This window comes from Oratosquilla oratoria, chromosome 44 (assembly GCF_046742065.1).
Source record: "Oratosquilla oratoria isolate Oo_2021 chromosome 44, ASM4674206v1, whole genome shotgun sequence".
NCBI classification, from domain to species: domain Eukaryota; kingdom Metazoa; phylum Arthropoda; class Malacostraca; order Stomatopoda; family Squillidae; genus Oratosquilla; species Oratosquilla oratoria.
The window spans coordinates 16503229-16515728 of record NC_134820.1 but is presented as its reverse complement, the minus strand read 5'-3'; the positions used below and the strand labels follow the sequence as shown (position 1 = coordinate 16515728).

Below are 12500 nucleotides of genomic sequence, written 5' to 3'. Positions count from 1 at the left end.
TGAAACAATTTAATTTGGAGCTTAATTAGCGTCCTTGAAAATAATTCTTCAGTTTTTACTTTATTTTCATTTGTATTTTTTTTTTTCGATATGCAAACTGGTCTACATCAAGACAGCGTGTTGTGTATTGTACAAAGGATTACAAAATATTACAAAGGCGAAGCATGCCGACAGGACACCTTCTGGTCCATAACAAGGTCGGATGCAAAAAACATATATATATATATATAATAATGATAAATAAAAAATATATAATAATATGAATAATAATAGATCAAAATAAATGGCAGCCATTACAGCATCTTGCTTAAGTGTTTACCTAAACGAATGTTAAAATTTCGAACTGAACTACATTGCACTGCCTCTACCGGAAGTTTATTCCATTCATTAACTACACGGTTGGCAAAGTTGTCTCTACCCACTTCCAAATTAAATCTATTTCCTGACAGTTTGAGACCATTATTTCTTGTAGACCCTAACTCACATATTTCTAAAATGAATACGAATGCAAACTATCTGGAAACAGAAAATTAACATAAGTAAAGAGACTTCATGACCTTAGGTGTAATCATCACCAACAATCTTATATTGTTTCTGTATTGCATTTCCACCCCCAAAGAAAACGGGCAGGATTTTAAGACTGATCGGACAAACTTTGACTTCAAAAGTCCATCACTAACAAAGTATACAGCGAGTTTCTGAACTCTGGTAAACTTTAGGGATCAATTACCACTGGCCCCTCTGGTAATAGACCGGGGAGCAGGAGGCAAAGTAGCTTAAAATGTAAACAATGTTCTTCGATACACTTTTTCCTCTCCACTTAGCACTGTCCATATACTGCTGTACAATATTTCCAGTCGAATGATGGTACGCGTTGTTCATCCAGTACACGATATTTCCAGTACAATTGTATTAAGTTTATACGGCGTCAAATAAATGAAATACTATATACGTTGTCTCTTTTGTGAAAAATATAAGGTGAGGCTATGGAAACTGCATGATCTAATGTTTACTGGGTAAGTTATCTCCTATCCTAATGAAAAATAATACAATACTACAATAGTTCCAGTCGACTGATGGTAAGCGTTGGTCATGCAGTACACGATATTTCCAGTACAATTGTATTAAGTTTATACGGCGTTAAATAAATAAAATACTGTATACGTCCTTTCTTTTGTGAGAACTGTAAAGTGAGGATATGGAAATTACATGATCTAATGTTTACTGGATCAGGTCACAGTAACTCATCCCCTACCCTAATGGAAAATAATCTGTGACATGACCTTAGAGTACAGAAGAGATATAAACGAATAAAATTGATGGAAAAATGAATATAAATAACTCATATTTCGATGTCTGCCTCTAGGAGAAATGATTTGGTTAAAAACATATGCAGACGACAGGAGCGAGATGCCCCTGTTAAGCAGATTAATGGACGCTGTAAGTTACCGTTATTTTGATTCCCGCAACGAAGTGCAGGTGGGAATCCCAACGTAATTCAAGCTGTCTTACAGCGCACTGGGCTCCAGACTAATTACAACACAATCGAGTTGTGTGTTATGAGACAAAAGCGATGCTCACTTGTTTCTATCAATCTATCATATGCCGAACCAAATCTCTTATATATATATCTCTTCCATGCTATACGTAACACGCTGTGATAAGCCTTGCAGTGTTATAATAGAAAGGGAAATGACACTATGAAAGCGAATCATGATTCGTAATTAGCTGGCAATGTTGAAACACGACTCGGGTACCTGCCTCTGTGACTTTGACATTAAGTCAACAAAAGGTATTTCAGAAGTTTAATCAGAGAACCTTTGCTCTGAAGGCTTAAGCCAATTTGCTTTTGGGTTAAATACTGAACCCTATTAACATTCATGGCTGACAGTGTATCTAGACCAAATGACCTTTTCCTCCTTTGTAAAAGGACAACCAAATCAAAACATGGTACACAGTGGCGGCATCCTTATCCCCCTCACTACAGGTGTAAAAGAGAAGATATGATGTTCTGGGAGACATTTAAGAATAAAAACAGAAACAAAGAATAATTAAGTTAAAGAAATTGGCTCGGTGGTTTAACTCTATGATTAAAAAGAATATCTAAACATGAAAGAATGTTATTAAAGTTCCTAAAATATCGACTATATATACATAAATACATACATACATATATACATGCACACACACACACACACACACACACACACACACATATATATATATATATACATATATATATATATGTATGTATGTATATATATATATATATACACATTATATATATATATATATATATATATGTATATATATATATATACATATATTATATATATATATATACACACCTATGTAGCTATTACTCCAGTATGGTGATTGTGAAGATGGTTGTATCAATATTAGGACTGACAAAACTTTTGCACTACATTTTATATGCAAAGCACTTCCAGAAAATATGTATAAAATTATGTTTTTCTTATTATGCAGTTAATTTTTGATATTGAAATTAGATGGCTCTATAATCTTAATAAAGGAAGTAGTAGATTGAATCCAAATACTAGATATATATGAAAGCCACCTAGCATATTTTAGTTTGTTAGACAAACGATGAAAGATAAAAAGTGATACAGTCGTTCAAATTTTGAAAGGGAATTGATAACGTCACATTGAATAGTAACTACCTAAGATACAATGACCTCCAGGTACCTCGATATGGGTCTGATCGAGAAGAAGTACCATTTTCATCAACTGAGGTAGTTATCAAAAGGAATATACTTCTCGCTTATGCAGTCGCATGCAGTCCAATTTAACCCATTCAACTCATGCCAGCCGCTTGTTGTGTAGATACAAAAAACCGGATATTTTCCATGTTGTCCATGCTACCCTTTGCTATAAACCGATACATAACGAAAATGGGATTTACTCTTCGGTGAGAGCTCAAAGTATACACTTTCTTCAGCTTTTTTTTTTTTTTTTATAATTAGATACTAGATTTTTTTTTTTAGATTTTCAAAGTATGTCCTTTTTTCATCATGTTATCTGAGGTTAAAGGGTTAAGGGTTAATGTTGCATTGAGACAAAGTGATGTAATTCAGTGACTATGTTCTATCAAGCGTCTAGCGATTTCATTCAGGTCGTGTACCGAAGAAGTCTCTAGGAAGTGTTCTTAAAAGTCATGACATATTACCGGAGGAGGAGGAGGAGGAGGAAGAAGAGGAGGAGGAGCAGGAGAAAGAGGAGGAGGAGGAGGAGGAGGAGGAGAAAAAGGAAGAAGGGAGGGAGGAGGTGAGGAGGAGGAAGAGGAGAAGGAGGTGGAGGAGAAGGAGAAAAAGGGGGGAAGAGAAGGAGGAGGTGGTGGAGAGGGAGGAGAAGGATGAGAAGGAGGAAAAGGAAGAAGAGAAGGAGAAGTAGGAGGAGAAGGAGGAGGAGGAGGAAGAGAAGGAGAAAAAGGAAGAGAATAAGGAGGTGGAGGAGGAGGAGGGGAGGAGAAAAAAGGAAGAAGAGAAGGAGGAGGTGGAATAGGAGGAGGCGGTTGAGGAGGAGGAGGAGAAAGAGGAAGAGGGGAAGGAGGAGGAGGAGGAGGAGGAGGAGGAGGAAGAGGAGAAGGAGGAGGAGGAGGAGGAGAAGGAGAAAAAGGAAGAGAATAAGGAGGTGGAGGAGGAGGAGGGGAGGAGAAAAAAGGAAGAAGAGAAGGAGGAGGTGGAATAGGAGGAGGCGGTTGAGGAGGAGGAGGAGAAAGAGGAAGAGGAGGAGGAGAAGGAGGAGGAGGAGAAGGAGGAGGAGGAAGAGGAGAAGGAGGAGGAGGAGGAGGAGGAGGAGGAGGAGGAGGAGGAGGAGGAAGAGGATTTGCTTCTGTTGACCCTTACCTGAAGTAGGTGAAGATGAAGATGGTGATGGCGAGCGCAAGGAGCGAGAGCAGCGACCCGATGAAGATGATGTACCGCACTGCCTCAACCGCTGAGGGCTGTTTATCCTGCAAGACGAAGAGGGAACAAATCCGGTAAATATGAGACCAGATCCGGTAAATGTGTGATCAGATCCGGCAAATGCGAGCTCAGATCCGGCAAATGCGAGCTCAGATCCGGCAAATGCGAGCTCAGATCCGGTAAATGTGAGACCAGATCCGGTAAATGTGAGGTCAGATCCGGCAAATGCGAGATCAGATCCGGCAAATGCGAGATCAGGTCTGGTAAATGCGAGATAAGATCCGGCAAATACGAGACCTGATCCGGTAAATGTGAGATCAGATCCGGCAAATGCGAGATCAGATCCGGCAAATGTGAGATCAGATCAGGCAAATGCGAGATCATACCCGGCAAATGTGAGGTCAGATCCGGTAAATGTGAGATCAGATCCGGCAAATGCGAGCTCAGATCCGGGAAATCCGAGCTCAGATCCGGCAAATGCGAGATCAGATCCGGCAAATGCGAGATCAGATCCGGCAAATGCGAGATCAGATCCGGTAAATGCGGGGGTGGGCAGGAGAAATATAGTTTTATGAAAATGACTGCATGAATGGGAAGAAACTGAATGACTACATAGGAATTTTCTTATGTATTATTTAAATAATGGCGTGTGTAGTATTTGGCATGTACGGAGTAGATCAATTTAGTACATACATACATATACCAAAAGCTTTTTCCCCCTTACAAGGGAGGTAGCCAAAACACAAAGGCATAAAGACCATTCCTACCCATTCCATCCCTAATACACTCCACTCCCCTCCACCCTCTATCCTCCCTCTTATCTTGGCACCTCAATTCAGTGCTTTTGCAAAATGGACATCGAAGCTACCCATATTCAAAACACACCGACTCATTCAACTCCATTAGTCGGTGCAGCCAGAGGGGATGATACTCTATCTCTGAAGTAGATCTCTCTCTATTCATTTCAATTCTATTCATTACACTTTTCTACATATATGGAGCTGCCAACCGGTGACAGATCCCTTTCCCATTACCACTTTCAGCCCACATTGATGCAGCAGTCCAAAACTGTGAGATGTTCCTTGGACCGTTGCCAGCTAATGTGGGGTTGTGGGTTTTCGAATTCAGGGTACCTCCCTTATATGGGGGAAGAAGCCTTGGTATATAGATATAGATAGATGGAGAGTTGAAGCAACAGTTGATTGGTTGATCACATACATCTACTACGAAGCCACACAGAAAAGTACATACATACATACATACATACATATACTTAAGGCGTTTTCCCCCTTACACGGGGGGTAGCCAAAAAGAAAAAGGTATAGAAACCACTCTCACTCATTCTATTTCCTATATATTACACTCCCCTCCACCCTCCTCCCTCCCTCCTATCTTGGCACCTCCTGGATGACGGGTCATCCCTGCATCCTGTCCACTGCCCTGGGACAGAGGCAGTGTCGCAAGACACAGCACATCCACAGCAAGGCCGCTTCATTTATTCGGGGCCCCTCTCCGTCCCCTCATGCAGAAAAGGAGAAGACGGGGAGAAATCCCTTCGGGCTGCGTCAATTTTTTTCTCATACATACTTCCTCAACCCCATCCCCCACCCACTCCCCCTCATGCATCACAGCATCATCCATACACAACCCTTCTCCATTCACCCCTATCTTCTGTCCTCTTCCGTCCTTCCTCCACAGACATTCCTCTCTTTTGTAATGCCCCTTTCACCCCATCCATCCATCTCATCCTAGGACGCCCCCTCATATTCACTCCTTCCACCTCTGCCTTCCACACTTCTTTTACTAATCTTTCTTCACTCATTCTTTCCATGTGTCCAAACCATCCTAATACTCTTACAAAGGATTACATATATAACCCCCTCTTAGCATCCATTCCCAGATATCTATTTCTCATTACACTTGTTAATCCACCAAGGCTTCTCTCAATCTACATTCTACCTCCACCCCCACTCCTCCCTTTCTTGCCACATTTGCACCCAAGTATCTAAAACTATCCACTTCCTCCAATCTTTCACCCTTAATGCTCACTTTCAGCCTGCTGTCACTCTCTCCCCTTGTACATCTCATCACCGTACTTATACCCACATTTATCTTCAACTTCCTTCTTTCGCACACCTTCCCAAACTCTGTAATTAATTTCCTCTATCCCTCCTCTGGTCCTACTACAAGGGCAGTGTCGTCAGCAAACAAGAACTGGCTTGTCTTCCATTTTCCTCCATTTTCTTTAACCATCTCCAATTCCCTTGCATTTATCTCTCGCACCACCCCATCCATGTAAAGATTAAACAGCCAGGGCGACAAAATACATCCCTGACGAAGTTACACCTTTACCTCAAACCTTTCACTCTCTCCATTTCTAAGTCCTAACACAAGCTGTACTACTCTCGTAAAAACTCTTGACTACTCTTAACAGCTTTCCTCCTATCCCATATGTATGCAGTACCTCCCACAGTGCCTTCTTGTCTACCCTGTCATAAGCCTTTTCCAGATCCATAAAAGCCCAAAAAACATCCTTACCTTTTCCTATAGCTTTCTCACATATCTGTCTTACCACAAAAATCTAATCTACACAACCCCTACCTGTCCTAAACCCACACTGTTCCTCACCAATTACTCCCTCTGTTCCTCTCCTAATCCTCTCAATCAAGACCCTCCAATAAGCCTTCCCAACTACACTCAACAAGCTGATCCCTCTGAAACTACTACACTCACACTTGTCCCCCTTTCCCTTGTAAAGCGGAACAATACAGGCACTCCTCCAGTCCTCCGGCACTCTACCCTCTCTCCAACAAACATTAAATAACCTCACCAGCCAGTCCACCATAACTGTACCTCCTTTCTTCAGACATTCTGCATGGCATCCATCCAACCCAGGTGCCTTACCTGCTATCATCATCTCAACCGCTGCTTTCACTTCTTCCTTCCCTATTTCTCCTTCATTTTCCTCACTCATCACTCATTTTCTTAGCGCTTCCCACTGCAACTACCTTTCCTTCCCTATCCTCCTTCACATTTAGCAATTCCCTAAAATACTCTACCCACCGTCCTCTCACTGCCTTCTCTTCCATTATCATCTCTCCATCTGCACCTTTTACCTTTTCTTCTCTACTTGATTCGCCTCCTCTTCCTCTTTTAATTTCCTTCCAAAACATCTTTTTATTACTTTCAATATTTTCTGTCATACTCTTACCCCATTTCACATCTGCTCTCCTCTTTGCTTCCTTTATCTTATGCTTAACTTCCCTTCTCTTTACTTTGTACCTCTCATACGATTCCCTTGTCCTAATTTGTAACCAATCTATGAATGCCTGCTTCTTCTCTTCTACACCCTTCTTTACTTCCTCATCCCACCACTCACTACCCTTCCTTCTATTTCCTCCCGCCCTCCTTGTTCCACACACCATCTCTGCACACCTTATGACTCCCTCCTTGAACCATCCCCATTCCTCCTCCACTCCTAGTTCTATTCTATCCTTTACTCCCTCCCACTCCTCTCTCAGCTTCTTCTTATACTCATTCTCCTTTTTTTCTCATTTAAGCAGTTCACTCAAAGTACCTCCCTGCCTTCTACCCTTTTCCTCTTTCTCCACCTATTCTCCACTCTCAATTTACCTTCCACCAGAAAATGACATAATATTCCCCCACTCTCTCCCCTTAGGACATGTACATCCTTAACTCTTCCTACCATACTCCACAGTGGTAACGGACACTGAAAAGTAAAAAATATATATACATATGTATGTACACACACACACGCACACACACTCACACACACACACACACGCACACACACACACACACACACACACACACACACATACACACACACACACACATATATATATATATATATATCTATAACGATGTATGTGTATATATATATATATGTATGTGTATATATATATATATATAGATATATATATATATATATATATATATATATACATATACATATCAAAGTAATTTCTCTATTTATAGAAGCCACCAGAGGGCCCCAGGACATTTTTCAATAAAAGAATTCTAATCCTGAGGGATACGATCACACAATAGAAAAAACACACAATAAATATACATATACAATAAATACCTCTTGACACATACATTCTCTCCACCCTTCTCTTTCTCTCTCTCTCTCTCTCTCTCACACACACACACACTCTTTCTCATCCAATCCCCCCCTCTCTCTCTCTCTTTCTCTCTCTCTCTCTCTCTCTCTCTCTCTCTCTCTCTCTCTCACACACACACACACACTCTGTTTCTCACCCAATCACCCCCCCTCTCTCTCTCTTTCTCCATCTCCCTCTTTCTTTCTCTCTCTTCTCTCCCCTCTCTCTCTCTATCTCCCTGTCTTTTTCTTTCTTCTCTCCACCTCTCTCTCTATCTCCCTGTCTTTCTCTCTCTTATCTCCCTCCCCTCTCTCTTTCTCCATCTCCCCCTCTCTTTCTCTCTCTTTTCTCCCCCTCTCTCTCTATCTCCCTGTCTTTTTCTCTTTTCTCTCCCTCCCCCCTCTTTCTCTCTCTCTCTCTCTCTCTCCATCCCCCTCTCCCTCCTCTCTCTCCCTCTTTCTTATCGGCTTATCTTCCAACCACACTGCGCGTCTCCCCTCACCGTTCCAATCCAACTCACACCCGTTAATCTGGCAGTAGTGGATGCGAGGGAGGTAAAGGCATACCTGCTGGTCGATAACTTGCAGACACTGAGTGTAGTTAGTCCAGGCACCTTGCACCCATCGTCCGGAAAGGTCACAATCCCGAAACGCTATTGCTGCAAGGAAGGACCCATAGGAAAGAATTGCATCAGTGGGAGAATATAAAAAGGAATATGTCGATGGTTGCTGCAAGGAAGGACCCATAGGAAAGAATTGCTTCAGTGGGAGAACATAAAAAGGAATATGTCGATGGTTGTGGAAAAGGGGATTTATACCCTTGTGTATATGTACACGTGTATGTACAAGTATTGTGTATGTACACACATTTGACAATATATATACATAAACAAACGTATACACACACAAACACAAACATTATTTAATTGGAAAAAGAAACTGATAATTGAAAAAATGTCTGAAAAAAAAAGACCTGGGAGGTTAATGGTAGACAAAAACAAATGAGTGAAAATAGTGATGACAAAAATAAATAAACAAATGAATATGTGAATAAATGAATGAATATGAATAACAAGAGAATATGTAGATTGACAACCTGATAAGTGGATAAACAGAAATTGACGAAAACGCTGCATGTTTTGATAATAACTCCATTAGGCTTGAACGACAAACACGCCTTAGAATAAACACATTCATAGGTACAAACACGTTTCATAATAAACACGTGTCTATCTGTAATATTCGACAAAGGAGAAAAGCTTATCTTCATAGCATTTAACTGGAGCTACAGCTTACTGACTGGATGATAAGATTAGGATAAAAATTGTAAAACATTTTAAAATTGAACACGAAGACAATCAAAGTGATATTCGACCAAACAACGAAGCAGTCCTAATCAAGCTATTACAAAAAGATTTGATGAAAAAAAAAAACAGATGTTCTGAATCCCTCCCAAATGATTGCAACAGATAGTAATCCAGACAGCTTTGGAAAGGAGAGAGAGCAGTGGTTCTTAACCTGGGCTACCTATACCCCCAAAGGATACGAAACCTTCATATCTTTACACACCAGTTTTGAAGAAGATAGGAAAAATATTTTTGTCGTTTTGAGTGACTATCGAAAGGCTATTTTTTATTAATAATTTTTTATTATTATTTCCTTTCCATGTACCATCATGAAACTCTCTACACACGTGAGTAGGTACAATACCTTGCTTCTATTAAAATTTGAAGCTTATAAGCCTGTATTTTGATGCCCTACCAAAAAACCGATATATCTTCCCTTAAATCTGGGGGTACGAGATTAGTGCATAGTACTGTATATTTACAATGAGAAAAAGCGAGGTTTGTCTCACTAATCCTTTTCATAATATGTTTGCATTGTGTTTGTATTGGATGGGGGTACGAAAAAAAAATTCTGAAATGTTAAGGGGTATAGGGCACTGAAAAATGTTAAGAACCACTGATATAGAGTAAAGTTGCATAGGAACCTCAAATACGTGTGGGCCTGTTGGGACGATAAACCCACTAAAGAGAATCAATTAAGTAAAGAACAAAATTCTACAGATTCGTTGGTCTTTGCCAGGCGTCTGGTGGCTAAAAGCGAGTTCAAAAATAGACTAAGATCCCTTCATCCCTGCCTCCTTTGCTCCGAGTACTCCACTTTCATCTTCTTACACCTTCGTCAGACTTATGAGACTTTCTTCTTAGGTGACAAGGGTGACAGGGGTCTCTTCAAAACCTTCGCTTTTTTTTTTTAAGTCAAAGTAATTACCTCTTCTGGAAAAGCTTTGGCATTTTTTTTTTCTTTTGAGACCTCGTTGATCGTTAACGTGCTCCTTATTTTTCTTGAATTACAACGCGGCCCCGACTTTTCTTTGCAATACAGATTCCCTGATGAGGAAGCGTCTTCTTTGGGTCCAGGAGGACAAGCGTTCCTTTAGTTAATTAGAACTATTTGACAAATTCTGTGCACCGTTTTACTCGCCTGAGTTTTTATTATGCTATATATATATATATATATATATATATATATATATATATATATATATATACACATATATATATATATATACATATATATATATACATATACATATATATATATAATATCACATAAAGAAGTAGACACACCCATACTCCTCCTCTTTCTCCTTCAATCTTATTTGTATATATATAGTATATATATATATATATATATATATATATATGTATATGTGTGTGTGTGTGTGTGTGTGTGTAATAAGAACACGGGTACGTGTGTTCACTTATGCAAAGTAGACCACTTGGAAAAAAGAAACTAACGAAGCAGAGCACTTTTGTATATTACATCCTGTTCAAAAAGTACTTTTTGCACTGGATGTAATATACGAAAGCGCTCTGTTTCGTTAGTTTCTTTTTCCGTGTGGTGTACTTTGCCGCAGGTACAAGCTTCCTGGCTTGTTATCAACTTTATCTCTATCTGAAGATGCAACCTCAATGGGCCGGTACCTGATCTCCGGACTGGGATCAAGATCTCTTTGAGTTTAGACTATCCCTCCAATGTTCACGTGGGGCGAGCTGAGGAAATGGCGAAGAAAGAGTCTCACTCTCATATCTGACTTGAAGCAAAGTAGTGAGGAATGAAGGACTCTTAGAGTATTTTTTAATTCACTTTTAGCTACCAGATGACTGGGAAGAGCCAACGAATCTGTAGAGTCGTGTTTTGTCCGGAGTATCTGATACTTGAGGTACCTATGCAACTATACTCTATCTACTTTTCAAAGCTGTCTGGATTACTATCTGTTGTAATCATTTGGTGGGTAATCAGAACGTCTGAGTTTTTTCATCAAACCTTTTGTTTAATGGCTTGATTAGGAGAGTTTCTTTATTTAGGTTGAATATCACTATGATTATCTCCATATACAAATTTAAAATTCTTGATCAAATTTTACCTAATCTTGTCATCTAGTCCAATGCTCCTGCCTGAAGGTATGAGAGGAGACGAGGGTTGCTGATGGTTATCATTGTGCTGTGGACTTCAGGTCAATGAAACGTGAGACAACAGTTCTTATCGTTACAACCATTATCAAGCCTATACAGAGCCTTGTACCAGGTGACTTTGTACTATATTGAATACCTCACGACCACACTTACGTATGAGTAGCTCTGATATGTGTGTATATACAGTATATATATATATATATACAGTATATATATATATATATATATATATATATACATATATATAAATATATATATATATATATGTATATATATATATATATATATATATATATACAGTATATATTTGCATGATTTTATCTATTATTATTTATCTGTCAATTTATTATTATTTACTATTTTCCTGTTTGTTTATTATTTAACTACACCTATGCATTCATTTATTTTGTTTATTATTATTTATGCTGTTATAATTTTCTATTTGTTTATCATTATTATAATATTTTTTTCCAACCGACCTTATTATGGACCAAAAGGTCTCCTGTCGGCATGCTCCTCCTATGTAATTCTTCTTGTATTATGTATATGTATATGTATATATATATATATGTATATATATATATATATATATATATATATATATATGTCTAAACAGAAATATAGTAGCACATTTGTAAATAACACACAAGAAACCCACAGTCGGAGAAAATAAACTTTGAATGAAAGAAGATTCTATATTTCGGCTACCAACTGTAGCCCTCTTCAGGAAAGTACATAAGACAGAGGACAAATGGGACTTATAAGTTACAAATACAACGAAAAGAGAGGTGAACGTGGACTGATGGCACTACTCAGACGCCACCCCGTCTTACCCCGCGTCTGAGTAATGCCATCAGTCCACGTTCCCTCTTTTTTCGTTGTATCTGTAGCTTATAAGTCCCATTTGTCCTCTGTCTTATGTAGTTTACTGAAGAGGGTTACAGTTGGTGGCCGAAATATAGAATC

General features: G+C 39.3%; 1 protein-coding gene across 1 annotated transcript in view; it reads right to left on the bottom strand.

Moving 5' to 3' along the window:
* The window catches only part of LOC143022315 (corticotropin-releasing factor receptor 2-like), an 89499-nt gene that overhangs the window by 55430 nt on the left and 21569 nt on the right, over positions 1-12500 (bottom strand). The window contains exons 7-8 of the mRNA XM_076180463.1: positions 8620-8711; positions 3867-3973 (exon numbers count right to left, since the gene is read on the bottom strand). Coding sequence (XP_076036578.1) covers positions 3867-3973; positions 8620-8711 — 199 coding nt within the window. The remainder of the gene's footprint in view (positions 1-3866; positions 3974-8619; positions 8712-12500) is intronic.